This window comes from Dendrobium catenatum, unplaced genomic scaffold, assembly GCF_001605985.2.
Source record: "Dendrobium catenatum unplaced genomic scaffold, ASM160598v2 fragScaff_scaffold_9, whole genome shotgun sequence".
In the NCBI taxonomy this organism is placed as follows: domain Eukaryota; kingdom Viridiplantae; phylum Streptophyta; class Magnoliopsida; order Asparagales; family Orchidaceae; genus Dendrobium; species Dendrobium catenatum.
Genome location: NW_021318471.1, coordinates 646,465 through 667,174, shown reverse-complemented (window position 1 = coordinate 667,174; position 20,710 = coordinate 646,465). Strand labels below are relative to the sequence as shown.

Here is a 20,710-nt window from a genome sequence, read left to right as displayed (position 1 = left end):
AGTGGTACGAGTATACCCCTATACACCTTATTGGTGGGTTAGTTCTCTACTTTTCCAGAGGCTATAAATCCTACCCATCCGCGTCACACAGATGACGCCACTTCCTTCTTTCTCTCGTGCATGTCTGAGTGCGTTGTCCTTCTTTTCTCCAGTCTCCACTTCTTCTAGCTAACCGAATGTTGACTGAACCACGCGTGATTGATTGAACCAATTTGGGACCTTCTCCTTTGATTAGGAAAACCTAGGAAACCCTTCGCATTAAACCCACTGTAGAGGAGATAATCTAACATCCTTAATCGAGAGTTTTCCTAAGTCAAGGCTTAGGATGTAATTAACTACGGGAGCTTGCGCTCGTAGGAAACCGATCCCCACAATCAAATAAACCCTATTCGGTGCTGATGTATCGAATAGGGGAAATCTCGTGAACTTTTGGGTTATAGATATTATTATCCATCGAGGTTGGTAGGTGAAAGCCGCTATCCTCCATGGCTAATCGTATCTATAACTCCATCTGCTCTTCCATCGGCCTGCTTGTGCCGAGTGTAAAGGCCTACGACCACTTTGTCCTACGGGATAGTGTGATCGTACCCTTTGCATTCGAACCACACGAGCGGAATCCTTTCGGAGACCCACACCACCTACCTCCAACAGCTTTTACCTACCACCCTCTAACTAACTCCTATAAACTCAATACTTAGTAACCTCATATAACATCAACATTATGATATCTATCACCATCTAACTAATTCATGCTTGCTAACAACCACTTGTTAGCACTACATAAGGAGATGGTTATGATGTGTTAATGTATCTCACAACCACAAACTAATAGAAGAAGAGAAAGAGAGAAGAGCTTAAGCATTAAGCCGTAGCAAGGAGAAGCACTTGTAAGAGAGGAGAGAAGAGAAGAAGAAGCTCTCGTAGTGAAGAAGGAAAGATGATATAAACAACAGCAGCAACGTTTTTTTTTTTTTTTTTCACGTTCGATTCTCATTTTTGCAATAGGTGACTGTGTTCTCTTTCTCAAATATTCACATAAAGAAAGCAATATCTTTTTCTTTATCCATTTATGTTCAAAAGAAATATTTGATACTCACTTTTTTTTAATTTAGCGAAATACTTCATTTTTGTGTGGCCATAAACGTATGTGAATATCATCAAATCGTATAGACTTGCGTGTCCTATAATTGTGATCTTTGGTGTGTTTATTATTCGTCTTTATTTGATTTTGCTTAACATTTTTTATCCATCCTAACAATGTTTTGGATTTAGCTTATCTGAAATTTGTGTTGGAGGATACAAACTGTTATATAGCTTGTATATGTAATTTTGGATGAATGCACAATTAGAGCAAGTCAACTCGTTTAGTTGAAATGCTGCTAAAAATTTTAAATTGGTTATTTGGCCTATCACGTCGTAAATTTAGATAGTGTATAATAAGATACTTACATAGTACCTCCTACAGCAGGAGCAACTGCTTTGAAGATAGACATCGCTGTCACTGCGATACCATTCGCCAAAGCCCTTTGATTCTGAGCCTGCAAGAAATATAAAAGCTTCAGAAAGTATTACTCCGTGGAATTTCCTCTTGAAAGAATACATGAAAAAAGTAGAAAGTAATGATGACCAAAGGCTTTCAAAATAGAAAAATACCACTGCATTATTCTGCAAAATATTCAGGCCAGTGATGATAGTTATCTGATCACATTTAAACAACAAATTGAGCATGTCTAGTATAACTAGTCACATGGAAAAAGGAAAGTTTTAGGTTGAAGATGAACTCACTGACAGAATGTTCTTCATCAAGGAGGCGCAAGTAAGAATTAACATGAGAACAAATCCTGAGAAATTAGACATGAAAGAATAGCAAGCAAGTACAGGTATGCTCATAATCTGCAAGTCAAAATCTGAAGAAATAAATCTCTATAGTTCACATTTATTCCATGGCTGGAAAAGAAGAGAAATCCATTTTATGCTTACTGCTGCAGTCCGGGACGAAGTTACAGGTCCAAGTGCCTTATCCAAGTATGGATATACGAACAGTTGAAACACCAAAAGACCAAAACCTAGGAGCAAACAAAAAAATAATAAACAAAACCTACATAAATCATTCAAGGAAAAAATTAGAAAATATTACCATCATATGATAGGTCTATAACAAATATTCAAAATCCCAACTTGTATATATATATATATATAAGAAAACAAAGAAACCAATGAAGCGCAGCCAGACACAACAAACACAACACCAGTGTTAGAATATAATAAATCATTATAACTTAAATGGCATGTATAGAATACCTGATTATTACACAATTACATATAGGGATGTAATCAAGTCAAGCTTGATTGAGTAACACTGGGTAAGCTCGAACTCAGGTTTAGCGAGGCAAATATTCTCAGACTTACAAGATTAATGTTAAGCGAGCTATCTATGAGATCACAACTCAAACATTACTCAATCAAAGCTCAACAAGCTCTCTATATGAATGAGACCTAGAATTTAGTTTTGAAGCTATTGAAGACATGGAAATCTAGGAAATGTGAACGTGCTAAGCAAGATGAGAGAAAGAAGAAGAGACGAAAGGGGAAAGGGAAGTACAAGAAGGATATTATAATGCCTTGTTTTCTGCCCTCAACCATGGCTCTGCACTTATCAGGATGATGTGGTACTTTCAAAACAATCAACTTCATTGAATCCCACCAGGTCAACTTAGCCTACTCAGCTTGCCATCTGATCTCGCAGCTTATTTTTGCGATGAATATCACTAGTGTCACTCTATAGAGTAAATGAAACTTTAAGGTCTATCACCATCCGACAGCCTCTATGACATCAAAACCATTAATGTCATTGGATTGGAACAATAGCAGCACGCCATGTGTCCTATCAAAATATTCTGATATTATCTAAGCATTCATATTGTCCTCCAGAAGAAACCGTATATATTGTCGCCATATGATGAGAGGTCACCTCCTGGCATTATGTTTTAATCATTCCTAACTTTGATAGCCAATATGAGCAAAGGAAGAACCGTATAAAATTAAATGTATAACTATCCTACAAAATGAAATACCAGATTGTTGGAGTTTTATATTTCAGGTTTCTTTTAAGGCATTTGTTATTGATCAAACTTTTTGAAATATTAATACAATTTAACTCTCTGCAAGGTTGTTATTTATGAATTTGGACGCCGCTAAGGGATTATTTGTCAATAAAAAAAGTAGTGTATGGTATTTCATTTCATTATATTTCAACCTTTTTAGTGTTTAGTTTGAGTCAAAAAATATACAAAACAAAATTTTTGGGATATTTAAAATACCTCAAAGTATCTATTCTTCTTGTATTTGAAAATTTCCTGAATTAGGCTATCCCAAATCTCTCATAGTGTCTACTTTATGTCGTTCGTGACAACCCTCACTGTTGCTTGCATCCCCGTATGCACCACTCGCGTCATATGCTCTCCACCCATGTCACCTGCCCATCGTGGCCGCTTGCAACCTCCCTTGTTGCTTTTTAATCGCCTGCCGCGCCACTCCTGCTACCTGCCATCATCCCCGTGCTCACCCTCATCATTACATACATTTGAAATGTATTATAATAAACACAAAATATTTCAATGAATTTGATATGTATCCAACTAAACAATTCCTGCATTTCTAAAATGCATGCATTACAATTACTTTGTATTTCTAAAACACATAATTTTAAAATCTCCAACCAAAGAACCCCTAAACCAAGAAAAAAGAACAAAGTAAAAAACAATTTGATCATTCATTATTGGAATGGTAACATCAGATAATTAATCAAAAGTTGCATTTTTAGATTGCTCTCATGATCCATCAATCGCATCAAATATAATTAGTTCATTTTTGCATTAGTTCAATTTCCATTAGAAATTTAAGTTCATATTTATCATATGCTTAATTTTCCCTTAATATCCAATTTTAACTTCTGATCAATTATATGTTTAGGTTCATAAATTTGCTCAATTATGGATGCATATTCATATTCAAAATCATCAGAAATAGATTCATATTGTAGTGATAAATCATTTTATATCTAAAACATCCTCTAACTAATATTCATGAACTACAATTTCTTCAATAAAATTAGATTCCGATAGGAAACACTTGAAGATCTCAAGTGAAAACATATCAATCTGGGAAAAACAACGGGAAATATCCGAGGAAAAATTAGAAAACAACAATTGATTGCAATAATCAGAGATAACGGAAGGAAAATACCAAGATACAGCTGATCCTCAAATCGAGAGAAGGATCTATCTCTCCCAATCCCTAGATGCCACTAGAGCCCAAGAACGCCAAACACCAAGACACAAAATCAGCCACAAACATCAAGTTAACCCTAACCCTAATTTTCCCTTCCTAATTAAAGCATACAATTAAACATCACAAGATAAATCCCTTTATAGCCTTAGCCGCCCCCTCCTTCCTAATAGGATTTGCTAGTGGGCCCCACAATTGCCTTGGGCAGCAATTCCCAAGGTGCAGACCTACTTGGTCTGCCTCATGTAAACCTGAGCCGGCCCTTTGCCTAAGCCTGTTGGACCGGTCCAGCATGGACCGGTCTAACAATCACCTTGTCCTCAAGGTGAAAGGAGGAGAACTGATGCTTCACCCTCTCACTCCCATGTGGTGTCGTAGTTCGGTAGGCTCTTCCATTTTATCAAAATTTCCTTAGTTCCCTCTTCTCCCTGACGAACCCCGATCAACTCTAATGGTTCTAATACCACATCTAAGTCCTCTGTCAGTGTTACTAGTAACTTAGAACTAGTTGCATGATCCCCAATTGCCCTCATTAGTTGGGATACATGGAATACGTGATGTTAGTCGACGTCGATGGTAATTTCAGCTGATATGTCACCGCTCCAATCCTCTCTAATACCTCATATGGCCTAAAGTATCTTGAGGCAAACTTCTCATTCCTCCTGTTGGATGTTGTTTTCTGCCTGTAAGGTCGGAGCTTTAAGAATACCCTCTCCCCTACCTCAAATTGGATGTCCTTCGTATTCCCATCTGCCTATTTCTTCATAATATGCTGAGCTCTCAACAGATGCCTCTTCACTTCTTCCAACACCCTGTCCCTCTTCTTCCAAGTACTCCTCCACTGAAGAAACTAGGGTGCTACTATGCCCAAAATACACCAGGTGAGTTGGATCACCTCCGTACACACCTTAAATGGAGTCTTATGAGAAGTTGAAGTGTTGTTCCAGTACTCTGCCCATGCTAACCACTTAGCTCATAGTCAAGGTGTCTCCGACACAAAGCATCGTAGGTATGTCTCCAAGATCCTATTGACCACCTCCATCATCCCATTTTTCTGCAGATGGTAGGCGGTGCTCCTCTTCAGTATTGTCACATGTAGTCAGAATAACGTCTTCCAAAAGTGACTGAGGAACACCTTATCTCTGTCGGATACTATAGACTATGGTATCCCATGCAGTCAACACCTAATTGAAGTAGGCGATGGGTCGATGGCTCTGCATGAGTACTGCTCCTAATCCATATCCTGAAGCATCTGTCTCCACTATGAAGATCTGAGTGAAAGCTTATAAGGCCAAGATCGGCATGATGGTCATGACCTTTTTCAATCTCTCAAAAGATGTCGTGGCCACCTCACCCCACAAGAAACCATCCTTATTCAACTGTTCTGTCAGTTGCTATGCGATGGCGCTATAGCCCTTCACAAACCTCTTACAATAGTCAGTCAACCCTAAAAATCCCCTCAGCTCCCTAAGATTCTTGGGCAGTCATCTCAACATAGCCTCAATTTTGGCCTGATCCACAACTACACCCTCCTGAGAGACTATATGTCCCAAGTACTCCATATTGGCCTGGGCAAAGCAACAGTTCTTTAGATTGATCATCAACGGATGCTCCTTTAACACCTCTAAAACCTTCCTCAAGTGCTCCCAATGCTCCCCATCTGATCTGCTGTAAATCAAAATATCATCAAAAAATATCAGCACAAATCGCCTAAGATAGGGCCGAAAAATCTTGTTCATGAGGGGCTGGAAAGTAGCTAGGGCATTAGTGAGGCCAAAAGGCATCACTAGAAACTCAAAATGCCCCTCATGAGTTATAAAAGCAGTCTTCGGCACATCCTCCCTTTTCATTCTGATCTGATGGTACCATGACTTCAGATCTATCTTGGTGAAGATAACTGTCCCACTCAGCTCATCCAACAATTCATCTATCACTGGATAGAAAATTTGTCTGGCATAATTTTCTTATTCATCGCCCTATAGCCCACGTAAAACCTCCAACTTCCATCCTTTTTTTCTTAACTAGTAACACTGGGCTAGAAAAAGGACTCACACAAGGCCTGATCATCCCTGTTTCCAGCATCTCTCTAATCAACTTTTCAATTTCATCATTATGAAATTGAGGATAGTGGTAGAGCCTGACACTGATAGGTGACACACCTTCTCACAAGGTGATATCATGCTCTTTCTCCCTTGGCGGTGACAATCCCTGAGGTGGTTGAAAACCTCACTGAACTGCTGAATTAATGGTTGTACTAAAAGAGACATGTCCACACCCTCCTTCAACATGATCCCCTCCAGCTTGTAGCTCAACCATATAACCTTCCCCACCTAATGTATGCTCCTCACCATGATTTTAAGTGATACCATGACTTTGGAGAGCCCTCCATCTCCCCTAATCACTATCCTTCTCCCTTCCACCACCAACAACATCGTCAATGCTCCCCAGTTGACCTTTGTGTTCCCCAAGGTCTACAAACACTTCATCCCCAGGATGACATTAGTTTTCCCTAACTTCAATGGGAGAAAATCCTCCCTTACATGGACCCCTTGTATGGTTAGCACTACTCCTCGACAAATCTCCTGGCCTGTTTCAACCATTCATGTATCCGTCATCACTCATAACACCCTGTATCCATCAATGTCACCCCCAATTGATCCACAACCTGGTTAGAGATGAAATTGTGAATAGCCCCACTGTCAATCAACACCACCACCTCCCTGTTTGTTATTTCCCTTTTCACCTTTATGGTATGACTCGGAGTGAATCCTACCACTAAGTTCAGGAAAAACTCTACCACATCAAGATGCAGTTTGTCCTCCTCCTCTCCCCCTGTCTCACTCTCACCTCCTTCAATTTTCTCGTCATCATGGATGGTGAGAACCTGAAGAGTTCGGTCCCGACACCTATGCCCTGGAGTATATTTCTCATCACATCTGAAACACAATTCATTTGCCCTCTTCTTCTGCATCTTCCTCTCAGTTAGTCTTTTGAAGTTCCACCCACTTCCTCCTCCTACTGGCTTCTCCCTTGGGGTCTCAGTAAGAGCCACCTGAACTGTTGCCTCTGGCTTCCCTCTCATAGTACTTCTGATCCTCCACTAGCTGTGTCAGCTTCATAGCCTCTCCCAAGTCACGAGGCCTCATTACCCTCCCTGTTGCCCGGATCTCTGATTTGAGTCCCTTCATGAAATTCTCCTCCAGAACATTCTCTGATAGACGATCCAATCGACTCGTCAGGTACTTAAATCTCTCGCGGTAATCTTCCACTGGGCCTTCCTGCACTAGTACAAAGAATTGCTCATAGAAGTCCCCTCTTCTGCTGGTTCGAAAACATTCCAATAAGCATTCTTTGAACTCCCTCCAACTCCATATGAACCTCCTCATGTCTCTCCACTAGTACCAAGCTAACGCCTTCCCTTCCAAACATAAGCCAGCTGTCGTCAATTTCTCTTCCGTCAACCCAATGGCGATGAAGTATCCCTCTGCCTTGTAGATACACGCATGTGCATCATATCCTTCAAAAATGGACATTTTCAGCTTCCGGACCTTCAGATCTCCCACATTTCCCCTGATTCCTCCATAATTTCTCCTTCACCAAGTGCTTGGTCCTTCCCAAGTGTCCTGATCCTCCCTTCCATGCTCATACCCATACCCATCTTTATATTACCTGTATAAGCCCTAGCAATCGATTTAGCTGCTACTAAAAGTATTACATGTGAGCCATCTCTTCAACAAGTAGAATAAGAATAGTGCTAACTAAACACCACGCGGCCACCACTCACAAAAATGGTAATGGAACCCAAAAACCACATCATCAACAACAATTCCACAATAAACGGAATAGGAGCCATCCACAGTTCCAAATACCTAAAGCCTCCAATGAAATCTCAATCCAAGAAAGTGGCAAAATCCAAACTGCGTCTCCTTTATAACAATCAAAAATCCATTTGCATGAATTACCATAACAATTCAAAAGAATTCCAAGAGGATGAAGCAAACAACCAAATAAGCCCAAACGCCACATAACTTTAAATACCACTGCCTAAGGATAAGATCAGTTGTTTCATGCTTCAAAGTTTCCACTGCTGAAAGAAAATAAGACCAGCATCTACAAACATCTAAACTACTTCACACCAGTGTAAGAAGATGGCCTCCCTAAAAATTTGAAATTCATTAATCACCACTTGCATATATTAGAAAGATTCTAATAAAACTGGCACTCAAGCACAAAGAAGAAATAGAAAACTTAAAAAAAGAAAAACTATTATTGAAAAACTCCTTTTACATGCCACAAGTCTGCCCTTATTTATAATCAAAAAAAACTTCTAAAAAACAAAAGTTAAAATCGACAATCTTAAATCTCTGTTTACAACTTTACATGAACAAGTAACTATACCTGTGATTGCAAGCACCGCACCCACATCCTGCGATGAAAAGCTCAAACCTCCATGCTTAACACTGCTCTCAGCCCATAGGGAGAATATCTAATGAAGACGTTGATTGTATTAAAAATAGATAATAACGCTAGTAAATAAAGTTTAAAGCAATCGGACTAAGAGAAAAAACTTCAAGCAGTAGCAAGAAAAGACCAAAGTATAATCTGCATTTATTTTTTTCTTTCATAAAAAAAGTTGACCTTGCACTCCAAATTATCAGACAATTTCGTTAACAAAAAACAAGCTTCGTTAAAAGAAATAATAAGCAATGAGGGACAGGATCATGTTTACAATTGCGAAATATTCAAATTTAGGCTTGGTTTGGGATGACTTTTTTATTGCTTCTTAAAAGCTGCTTTTAGTACAAAAATTTTAATTTTTTACTAAAAAGCTGCTTTAAAAAGCAGGAAAAAAACAGTCACAAACGAAGCCTTAGTGACACTGACAAAATAAGTAGGCTGCAACTTTTACATAGGTGTCATCTGCGTATGTCTAATTAATGACAGAATTCGTAGAGAAAAGAACATCAGAATATTACCTCCGAATAAGCTGTATCATTAAAAGAAAAAATGCAATACACGATGATTGCTGAGATTAAGGGCCAATTCTTCAGTAGGCTCTTTTTAGAAACCGAAGGCCAGCCGTCAGTTTTTCCAGAATTTCCTATTACAGAGAAATTTTCGAATGACTCCAGATTGTCAACTGCACCATCATCTAGCTTTAGTTCACCATGAAAATGCAAAGTTTCCTACCAAATCATTTGAAATTTCATCAATCAATTTAACTATCAATTTCAGTAGATATTTGATGCACTTCTTGCGTGTCAAAACAATTCATAGTTGCACTGAAAAGCTGGCTGAAATTGGAAAACCAACAAAAAGAAACAAAGCATAGTCATATTCTTTACAAATACTGTGCTAGCAAACAAGAATTGCAAGAGAAAGCAGTAAGAAAGTAAATTTATGTGCTCAGAATTGTAGATTTTCATATAAAGAGTATTTTGTATGGGCATCAAGGATTGAAAGCGGTGTGAGAAGCACTCCACTTGCCTTTATACTCTGAAAGAACTTTAGATTATGCTTGGTGGTTTTATAAGCAAGTGACAAATGCATCTTGCTGTAAACAAAAAAGATTTAGCAACTTATGAAGATAAAAGAAAGACAAAGGTCTCTCAGTCAGAAAAAGTTTCTTTATATTTCAATGCTACCTGTAAGTTTTTCCCAAAGCACAGGATACAAGACGTACAACAGCGGTCTTAGATTCAAAGCAAAGTGAGAATTCAAGTAGCCTAATGAAGCGAAGTACACAGATTAAATGTATAAACAAAATAATAGTTTTTATTAACAACATAACGTGATCATTCAACCAAGTTAACATAGATAACAAGCCATATAATTAACCCAACCCATGGATGTAGTGACAAATAACAACAAAGTATGAGCAGAAAATAATAACAGGATAATGAAGAACTAAAGCCTAACTTATTGGCGAGCAAAAACTTGCACACATAAAAACCAAAATCCTTAACATATTACAAAAAATGAAATTTAAGAAAGTGTTAGTTGAGCATTGTAATTCAAACTTCCAAGATAGGTACAAAACTATAAAGAGAAAATTATCATGAGAGAAGAATATTTTAAGTACAAAAAATAAAATAAATAACTAAGGAGAAACGAAAACCGAAGAGCCTTTGCCACATTATGGTAAAAAGTTTGTATCTCTAATACAGAAGAAAAATTAAGGATTTGTATTAATGCACTTGCCTGGAATGCTTTTGACGTAGCACAAGAAAATAGATTTATATTATTGTAAGATTTATTTCAACTTTGTTTCATTTTATTAGGATATCTAGCTTTATTAGATTTATATTATTTTTAGATTAGGATGTACTATACTTGTGGATAATATTAGGTTTAGTCTGAAATATTTGTTAGAATTATACTTAATTTTCAATATGTTTTGCTTTTATTTCAATTTATTTGATCTTATCTTCATAACCCTATTTCAATAAACAAGGTTCATGGCTTGTATTTACATCATTACTGAACAAATTAAAATCAAAGATATCTCATAATGGGTAGATTCAACATTCTCCTCACTACCTCACTCCTTCACTCCTTCCAACACTAACAACCAATGCTTAAATTTGAATATTTTTTTAGAATTAGATTTAGTTTTGAATGGGATTATATTTGATTTCAAATTATTTGATCTTATATGTGTAATCCTATTATTATGAAATTTATGGCTTGCATTTGGATCATTACTGAATGAATTAAAATAAAAAATCTCCTACCATAAACTCTATTATATTCCAACGTTTCCAAATTCTCTCTCTATCAGATTTCTCTTATATTTTTAACCTGCTACCCTAGCTCTACATCAACTTTTCATTTCTGAGGTGAACAATGTTGTCACTTATCAAGAGCTTGCATCTTATAGCTTCAATGCCTCCGAGTGGCTTTAGCTTTACTTACAGAGGACGCGAGAAATATGGTTCAATAGTTTCTATTGCCTAGTTCTATGGCAATCATTATTCACCAAGTATGCAACACATAGTAAGACGTAAAAACAACATAACTACCAAAGAACCCTTCAAAAAACACCACCTAGACCATAATAAAATTACCAAAGATGAAGAATTCCGCCAAAAGAGTTAGGGCATTATAAGAAACACTAATGATTTCAGGTGAAATGTGAAAAAAAAAAGAGGTAAACTTACTGGAAGCCAAAAACAAGCTACGAATGCCAAAACTGCAATGACTGATATACATAGGCAAGGTAAGAAGTATGGGAACCTACAAACAATTGCAGTATTGAGTTTAGTATAATAACAAGAAGGTAAACTAATTCTACTAACATCATAAACTGTTCTAACCTCCCAAAAATAGACTCCTCAGAAAAAATGTTTGGAAATTTCTCCGCTGGCTGAAAAAAACACAAAAGATAGAACACGATGGATTAAAGCATTATAAGAAACACTAAATGATTTCTGGTAAAATGTTTCATTAAATGCAAATCGGAATTATCATGTTGCAGACATTGATAAGGAAACATGCATGCTGAGTTGAAGGGGCCACATAAATTATATTTTGATGAGAGTAAGGGCATGGGAAATCAAAACATAAGTAATAATTAAGAGAGAAAGAGAGAGAGAGAGAAAATTCTCCATTTCCTAGTTAAAACTAGTTCTATTATCATCTTTGTCAAGCAGGGAAAAGAATAATATGTTGACAGTTCAATACTGATCAAGAGAATGAAACCTAAAAAAGATTGACAAAACCTGCAACAAAAATACAAATAAGAAAATGCTCAGAAAAATAATAAGTAAATAAAGTATCGTAAAGTCAAATATCTCAATGCCAATGGACACCAAGTCCATTGGTTTACCTCTCTTTCATACTTTGTAGTAATAAAAGCATGCCATGATGTAAACCAAATAGCTTGGACGAAGCCATGACTGACTTCTAATGATTATGATGATTATTAGACTAAAATCGTTGTCATTTTAACCTCTATAGACATTTTGGAGATATGCATTAGAAATCTCAAGATTTTTTCTAGCACTTGAAAGGACATCTAATGAAATTGGTTACAATCATAGTTCTTGTTGACCTACACACATCCACCAAATCAACGCGGGCAAAAGAGGTGAATTTGGCGACTCAAGCGATGATCAACGAGCACGACGCATCACTTGAATGGTCAAACGACCTCTGATCGCCAAACGGACTGAGCCGTTGGGATTGGAGTGTCAAATTTGTCTAATAGGGACCAACTCGCAGTCAGATCAAGCTGGAATGGTCAAAATCGACGACTGTCACCCGAAATTGACATGCAACACCTCGCAAATGATGTCCGATCGCAAATCGGACTTCTTCGTTGCTTTCAGAACATCTGTGTTGCCAAAAAATGACTATTATATTACTTAACGAAAATTGCGCGGGAAAATTGATACTGATCTCGAGGCGACAACACGAGAAATACGAGAAAATCTCAAGTTTCATCTTAAATTTTATTTAATTTTTATCTCAAATCATAGCCTTGCTACCCTGTCCGAAACCCTGCTCAAATCCTGTAATCCCTGTATATTTGGCTACCTATCCCCTGCAAACGGCGCCGAATTCAGTTGCTCATCCCCATGTGCGCAAATCTGCCTCGATCTCGCCTTTGTTCACGCTGATAAAATGAGAAATGAATGGAGCTCTCCGTTCTCTTCTTTCCCGCACAGGATCCTTCTACCTAGCCCGTCGATCCCCTGCTTCTTCTCCCTCACGTTCGCACCTTGCCTGATCCTTGTCAATGTGTCGATCATTCGAATCCTTTTCCTTGGCCCAATCGAACTCAGATGCATGACACCCTGCAACTACCGGCCTTCCCCACTCCCGTCGAGTTAGGCTGAAGCTCCCGATTCTGACTTCCCTTGCCTGCATCCGACTCCAAGTCACTCAGCTCAAACCGTCGTTCCGCGTCCAACCTCCTGCGATCAGACTCCAACCGCTCACGATCCCGGAACTTCCTATCAGACATCAACCTACGATCTCAATCAGCCACTTGATCCTTCACCAATACCCAACCGCCTACTCCAATCATTGTGCTAACCACCTTATACGCCTCCTTCATTGATCTCCTCCCTGTTTGAATCCACCACACCTATCAACCGATCTTCCCCACCTGCAACTGACCCACATGAAGCCAATCTCCTGATCTTGCCTCTAATTCAAGCCATCCGACTACTCTGCTTCGAATCGACTCGATCACACACAACCACTAAGCCGTTGAGCTCCTCTGCCCAGTTGAACTCCGACTAGCTTCCTTCTGCCACCTCCACCCTGACCGAGCAAATCCCGACCTAACCTATCCGACTCTCAGCCAACTCGACTGACTTCAACAGCTGACGCTTACCTATTGTCGTCCAAACCACTCCAACCGAATAACATCCATCCCAATCCCTACTAGGGGTGTCAATATTTGACCCGACCTGAAATCAGACCCAGAACAAAAATTTTTGGGTTCAGGACAACCCATTTGTCATATGGGTCGGGGTCGGGGTCGGGTTCCAGATTCAACCCGCTTATAAAACTAGTTCGCGTTGACTTGGACACCCGTGATCAACCCGAAATGGCATGGACACCACCCTCTACAGCCCAATCCCACGCTCATGAGCTCAATCCTGCGTTCGAACTCCATCCTCCAGAGTTTGGACTCCGCGATCCTGCGTCTGCACTTGCACGGCTCGATCCAGCCCAATCCCACATTCGCACCGTCTGTTCAGACTTTGATGTTTGGAGCTCAATCCAACCCAATCTCGCTGAGCGCTTCCCGCACCCGATCATCTAGAGTGCCCTTCGTAGTCCGCATCAGCAATCCCGCAAGCCCTCCGACTTCCGCTATTCTCATGGACCACACACAACGCCAACGATGCAGACCTGCTCTCCGCACGCACGCACGTAGCTTGGTTCACTGGTCAGGTCAACACGGTAACTCTCATGGATAGAGTTTGGGTCAAATTTTTGACCCGTTTACAAAATTGGATCAGGTTCGAGTCAATGCGCTTTGACTCGAGTCAATTTCGGGTTTGACCCGAGCCCAACCCGAAAACCTATTTTGACACCCCTAATTCCGACCTAAAACTCATTTGCCAATTCCCTCAAGCTCACTCGTCTAACCTACTGTTCGAACACCTCACCCAAGCTCCACCTCCAACAGATCTGCTTGCACAAGACTGAATTGAGCCCTCACCTCATTCTCTCTTTACTCCACTACAAATAATACCCTTCTAACCAATCTACACTCTAGCAATCACCAACAGCCCTCATTCCCTCTTTTTTTACTATTATTATTATACTTATTATTGCTATTATTAATAATATTATTATTAATTAAAATTAAAAAAAAGGAGAATAAGAGAAGTAAAAAAAGAGAGACAAGATTCAAAAAAGAAAATAAAAGAAGAGAGTTTTTGGTAAGGGTGTCAATATTTGACACGACCCGAAACCCGACCCAAAAATTTCGGGTTAGGGTCAACTCGAACCCGAAATGGGTTGGGATTGGGTTCAACATTTCGACCCGTTTAAAAAATTGGGTCGGGTTCGGGTTAACCCTTTGACCCGAAAGTCACACGTTTTTTTACCCGAAAACCCGACTATAACCCGGCAACCCGAGATTGACCCATTTTTTACCCGAAAAAAGGAGATTGACCCGTTTTTGACATGAAAATTAGCAATTTTTTGTTGAAAACGGGTCATTCGGGTCGTGTCGGGTTGACCCAGACCCGAAGCGGGTCGGGTTCGGGTCCAACGACCCATTTTTAAAAACGGGTCGGGTTCAGGTTGACCCGAATAGTATCGGGTCAGTTTCGGGTTCGACCCCGGGTCCGTGACCCGAAATTGACACCCCTAGTTTTTGGTGTGTAGTTTGTCGCTGTCGTCGCCACACCGACATCGCCGTCATCATCATTCGCGAAGGTATAATGCTCCAAACTAAAGAACTCCCAATACCACGCTATCGGCGCTCACGACGAGCCGGAGGACCACCATTAATGTGTTTTTTAGTGTGGTGGGAGGGAATCCAGTACAACACTTGCGGCAAGGCTCATAGGCCCTGTATATGTTTTTTTTAACGCGATGGACACTCCTAAGTACCCATGTACTTGCCTTCAAAATCCAATCTGCCTTCTGAAAATTTCCTTGGAACATACTCGTTAAAACTCTCCTCAACGACCCTAAAATAAGTTTAAATCCAATCGTTGATAATCTAAATCACTACAATTACTACAACCCTGCATAGACTCCAATTTGGTTCACATGAATGCAATCAAGGAAAAAAAAATATGAGCAGCGCTATACCACCATAAACAAGCAACATTGTTAAACATCTGTCAAGCAAACAACAAATTTGCACCTCACCTGCGCAAGGAGACCTCCAATAGCTGGACCAACTATTAAACCTATGCCTCGAGATGTACTGACCTGGGAACCGATACATTATATTATATATCATTATATGAAAAAAAAAAAAAAAAAAAACTCATGAAAAGAGTAGAATGAAACTTCACAAGAGTGGGATGTGAACTTTAAAATACCAGAGATAATCCCAGGGCTTGATGCTCCTTCCGGCAAACTTCGGAAGCATATGCCTTGATAAAAGCCAAAGATAAACTCTTCAAATAAATAACAATATCAATCAAACTGCTACGTAAACCGGTTCGTTTCAGCATATACCTTTATTGGACCAAGTAAACCAGAAAAAAGTCCAAGGAGTACTCTTGTAGTAATTGCCATCCAAAATGTGCTGCTGAGGCCAAATAGGGCATTGAATATAATCCTATATATTGATGAAAACGCTTGAATTAGGCAATGAGGATAAAAAGAGATATAGTGATCAGCCAATTCTTTTGCACGTTCACATTGCTACAAAAGAAAATAGATCCATAAAGGATATAGAAGAATAAGATACATAAAGGATTCCTTCCTTACACGGCAAGAATGCTAGTAATGATAACTGGTTTTCTCCCATAGCGATCTGCAACCACTCCCCAGAAGACAGAAGTTAAGGTTCTCCCAAACATAAATGCAGCGCCTTCAATAGGATACATGTTGAGGATGTTAAAAGATTCAATGAAATTATAATGCAAATAAAAGCAACAATATAGCAATGAAATTGATAAATACTTACCCACAAACCCTGCATAAAATCCAATATCTTCTGCTCTTTTGGCAATTTGAAGGTCTCTAACCTATGAAAATTACAAACGTCGTATATAATAAACAAAAGCAACTGAAAGAAAGCACTCCAAAATATCTAGCAATTGAAATTGATACATTGGGACTCAAACTCATTTTCAACATAAAAACTCAAACCTTTTTGGCGAGGGCCAACGACTTATTATTTCTATACTAACATAATTTTCAATTATCTGATATGGGACTAACATTAGCAACAATACTAGTGTAGTTGTTGACAGCTCACAAATTATAAAAGGAGGCCACTTAATGCGTGCACACATAAGGTCTTTAACCAATGATCTACTTAGAACAACAAAAAGCAAAAACTATGCAAATTCTCATTTTACATAGAATGACATTGTTAAACAAGACTGCTGAAGTCCATTACAGAGATTTAGATTTTAAATATCAAATTTAGATGAGATGTTCAACAAAAAAAAGGCACCACTTTTACTGATCTATGTCATCTATCTTAAGAAATGATCCATACAACCCAGATCAGTATGTTCATAACGTTTGGGAAACCAAAATACTAAAATGGACTTATTTTGACATAATCAAATAATATTTAATGGTGAGCGTGTAAAAATGAGAGAATTTTATTTTCTTATCTAGCACCAACTAACATGTATAGCTTACCTGAAACAAATGGTTAATAGCATATGAAGATTAACAAAAAGAGCATTCAAACCCCACCCCAAATTTTCTTTTATTAGCTAGCACCAACTAACATATATACCATACCTGAAACAAATGGTTAATGGCATATGAAGATTAACAAGCATTCAAAACCCCAACAGCAATCCTCACCCCCCAAACCCAAAAAAAAAAAAAAAAAAAAAAAAGGCAAAAAAAAAAAAAAAAAAAAGAAAAGCAAAAACGGAAAATGTCAAAATGGCATCTCCTCTTGTATGAACAAAATAAATTCATAAGAATGATATATAAATAGTTTGAATTACAACAAACATACCATGAAGTACAGGAATGGGTACAGAGAGCATATAGGCAAGGCTGAATCAACCACAGAAAGAGTGATATGTTAGACATCTTACGTTAAATATGGTAAAAGAAAAGGTATACAAGAAAATTGCGTAGCGCATAGAACAATAACTATGTAAAAAGAAAACGTCGACAGCAAATATCACTAAACATGATGAGAATTGGAAGAGCTTTGGTGTAGATGATATAACTAAGAGAAAATAAAATAACCAACCAAAGAATAGCCAACCTATGATGATTTATGTCATGAAGACAAATGCATAATGCTTGGAAGAACAGCAATTTAAAATAGAACAAGAAAGAAAAACTTCAAAAATCCAAATGTGGCAGGGAAAAAAATTAAAGTCGGTCCTCATTATTTGGAAGCCTCATCCTCTAAAATTGAAAGCTTTATACTTAAAAGCAGGAAATTTGAGGGCAGGCAAATGTACAGAGATTTTTTCTTAAGTATTAATAAGTTGAGCAGTTCGACTTTTTTTAATTTCTGCAGTAGTAGCTTGATAAGGATAACTATTGTTGCTATTTCTGACCCTGTTATGTACAACATAATCTATGGTTATAGACTTAGGCTTCGTTTGGTACGGCTTTTTTACTGCTTCTTGAAGCAACTTTCTAGAACAAAAATTTTAATTTTTATACTAAAAAGCTGTTTCAAAAAGTAATAAAAAAACAGTCCCAAACGAAGCATTAATATTTGCTTGGTAATTAACAATGTACTCAACTCATTCTTTAAGAAGGTGCACAGTAATCTACTTTATTGATGATAGAAGCAGGAACACAAAAAAGTGGCATGCAAGTGCAATATATTTTAAATTGGTGTGTTAATTTACTACCAGATTCCTATAATAATAATTCGTTAAACTTCCTTATCATGCATATGCTTTATCAGGTTGAAAGTATCTTAGTAGGCCTCAGCATGTTGCAGCTATCAAACGTACTGTCGTGTGTTTGCATATTTGATCTTCGTTTGTCAGTTGAATTAATGAAACGTAAGCTACTTTTTCTCTTTAGAAAGGCATCCAGTGTTTTACTCTTAATGACATCAAGGATGGACATTAATAGCACCTTCAACACAGGTGTGGTGGCTGACTGGCTATATTTATCAACAAATTACAAATCCTGTTTTGTCGCTCTACTTTATTCTCACTTCAAATTTTAATAAAGGTTCTCTAGTTTATTAAAACTTATTAGCCAATCATATATAATGATCAGGTTATAAGTACGATGGGAAAATAAATCAAGTAAAATTATCCTGATGCATTTTATGTCAGATAAGCTTCAAAGCTTTTAGATTTATGCTCAGATTAATATGACACTTAGATCTCATATGTAGCAATAATCAACACAAATCATTTCAGAATATCCATAACACAATTTCTTCTTTTTTTTTTCACTACCATGACAAGCCTCTTTGAATCAATCTGTGAAGTGAAGCTGTAAAAAGAATAATACAGACTGCTCTGAAAATCTCACGTAAACGCGATATTCTTTGAGCAAGAAAAAGCTGAAAAGTTCATTGATTTTTAAGATTGGTTTTTCAAGTTCATCACTTACCTGAGCATAGGGTGACAATCCATATATAAACAAATTCTTTGTAGGGTATTCCAGGATGGGCCTCGTTCCTCAGATCCTGCTTGCAACCTGGGCAGTTCTCATAGTACACCTTCTTCAACAAAGATTGTGTTTCTGCTGACATTTTTACCAGAAGGAATGAAAGGAAGAAAACTAGACCTTCAATTTACTGCCAACAACACCGTTTGTCCTCCAATATAGAAGGACTCAGACTAACAGACAGAAAAAGATGCTCATCCGCTCAAAGCCGAAAAGGTAACTTTTTTTAATCATGAAAATGGAGGGGAATTCAGAGTTGAAACAGCATACCTCAATTGTGGAGAAAAACATCAACACGCCTGTCCACTGTTAAAAACTACAAAAGAAAATTTTCAAAGCTCTCAGGTAAAATGAGTCAGACAAGAAAAGAAAAGAAATATAACGGTCTTTTTTTTTTGTATTCAGAACGATACTTCTCCTGTGAAATTACACAATGTGCATGATTCGCATTAAAAAAAAATTGTTTATATAAAGTCTTAAACAAAAAATATTTAATTGATCAAGATCAGCTAGGATGGCCATAGTTGAACAAAGGTCAACCTTGTTTTACAGATGTTTTTAGATCCATCAAGAATGGCCTGCATGGACCCACAACATCTGACAGATACCAGTGCCTCTACTAAACATCACTGTTATTGGAATAAAATAATTGTTTTTTAAATTTATAAAGAAAGATAATAATTTATCTTTTTTCATAAATAAAAAACAAAATATGATCTTATAGTGCTTTCCCAAAAACTAAACATGTCTTATATCACAAATGCTAGAAATTTCTTGAAAAATATTAATACTGCTACTAATGTTTAAATCAGAGTTTTCCATCAATGCCATAATACAGGTAACGTGATAAGAAATTTTACTGTGATCAAGATATTTAAGAAACTGGCATGAGGCGAAAACATAATTTTCTTGGAAATTCATTCAGAGCCAAACCTTGAGTGCGTCATTCTATGCGTCATTGGAGGTTCTCTTGTGAAAACAAAAAACAAAAAGCAAAAAAACAAAAAACAAAAAAACAAAATCCTGGGGCCTGCTCGGGATTGCTTTTTATTTCACTTTTTTTTATATTTTGATATAAACTAAATATATATTCAACATCTGGAAGCATAAGTATTATTATTATTATATTCCCATAAAAATTTTCTAGTGGTAACCCAAATTTATTTTTTCAAATATTCCCTCAACTTTTCTCATTTGGAGTTAGTATTATATTGACATTGGTAGTTTTTTTTTTGTAAAATTTATTATATTAAAACTGATAAAATAATAAATATAAAATGATAAAATTTTCTAATTTACAATATCTACTCAACAAAATTCTGTTGTTTCAAGGGATAACATTATTATTTTGTTGCGTCATGGAATATTCTCGGCGATAGAAAAATATAAAGTTTAATGTCTTAGCTTTACACGAAAGCCCAGCACATAATCAAATAAAGAGATAGAGTAGTGTTCATAAGAGACACCAAAGTTTTTACATGGAAACCCCTGAAAAGGGGAAAAAAACCAAAGGTCAGATCAAATTTGAATAAATGCACAAGTGTTTGCAGTCAATTACAAATGATGCCCTTCCTTGGGAGGAAGCCTTTTGTTTGATGTAAATAAATATACATCATATAGAGTGCATTACATGGTGGAAAATGGAAGA

At 37.5% G+C, this 20,710-nt stretch overlaps 1 protein-coding gene across 4 annotated transcripts in view; it reads right to left on the bottom strand.

The window, feature by feature from the left end:
• Positions 1–19,509, bottom strand: part of LOC110105997 (probable peptide/nitrate transporter At3g43790) — a 26,975-nt gene extending 7,466 nt beyond the window's left edge. The window contains exons 1-16 of one of the 4 annotated variants that reach the window (XM_020835706.2): positions 19,333–19,509; positions 19,006–19,140; positions 17,423–17,463; positions 16,403–16,463; positions 16,204–16,306; positions 15,949–16,051; positions 15,810–15,863; positions 15,634–15,696; positions 11,604–11,653; positions 11,448–11,523; positions 9,264–9,473; positions 8,686–8,773; positions 1,981–2,066; positions 1,786–1,893; positions 1,654–1,698; positions 1,450–1,538 (exon numbers count right to left, since the gene is read on the bottom strand). In XM_020835706.2, the coding sequence (XP_020691365.1) occupies positions 1,450–1,538; positions 1,654–1,698; positions 1,786–1,893; positions 1,981–2,066; positions 8,686–8,773; positions 9,264–9,473; positions 11,448–11,523; positions 11,604–11,653; positions 15,634–15,696; positions 15,810–15,863; positions 15,949–16,051; positions 16,204–16,306; positions 16,403–16,463; positions 17,423–17,425 (1,139 nt within the window). In that variant the 5' untranslated portion in view covers positions 17,426–17,463; positions 19,006–19,140; positions 19,333–19,509. The other 3 variants (XM_020835707.2, XM_020835705.2, XM_020835704.2) reach the window with 3 other exon arrangements.
• Between the last annotated feature and the right edge of the window lie 1,201 nt (positions 19,510–20,710).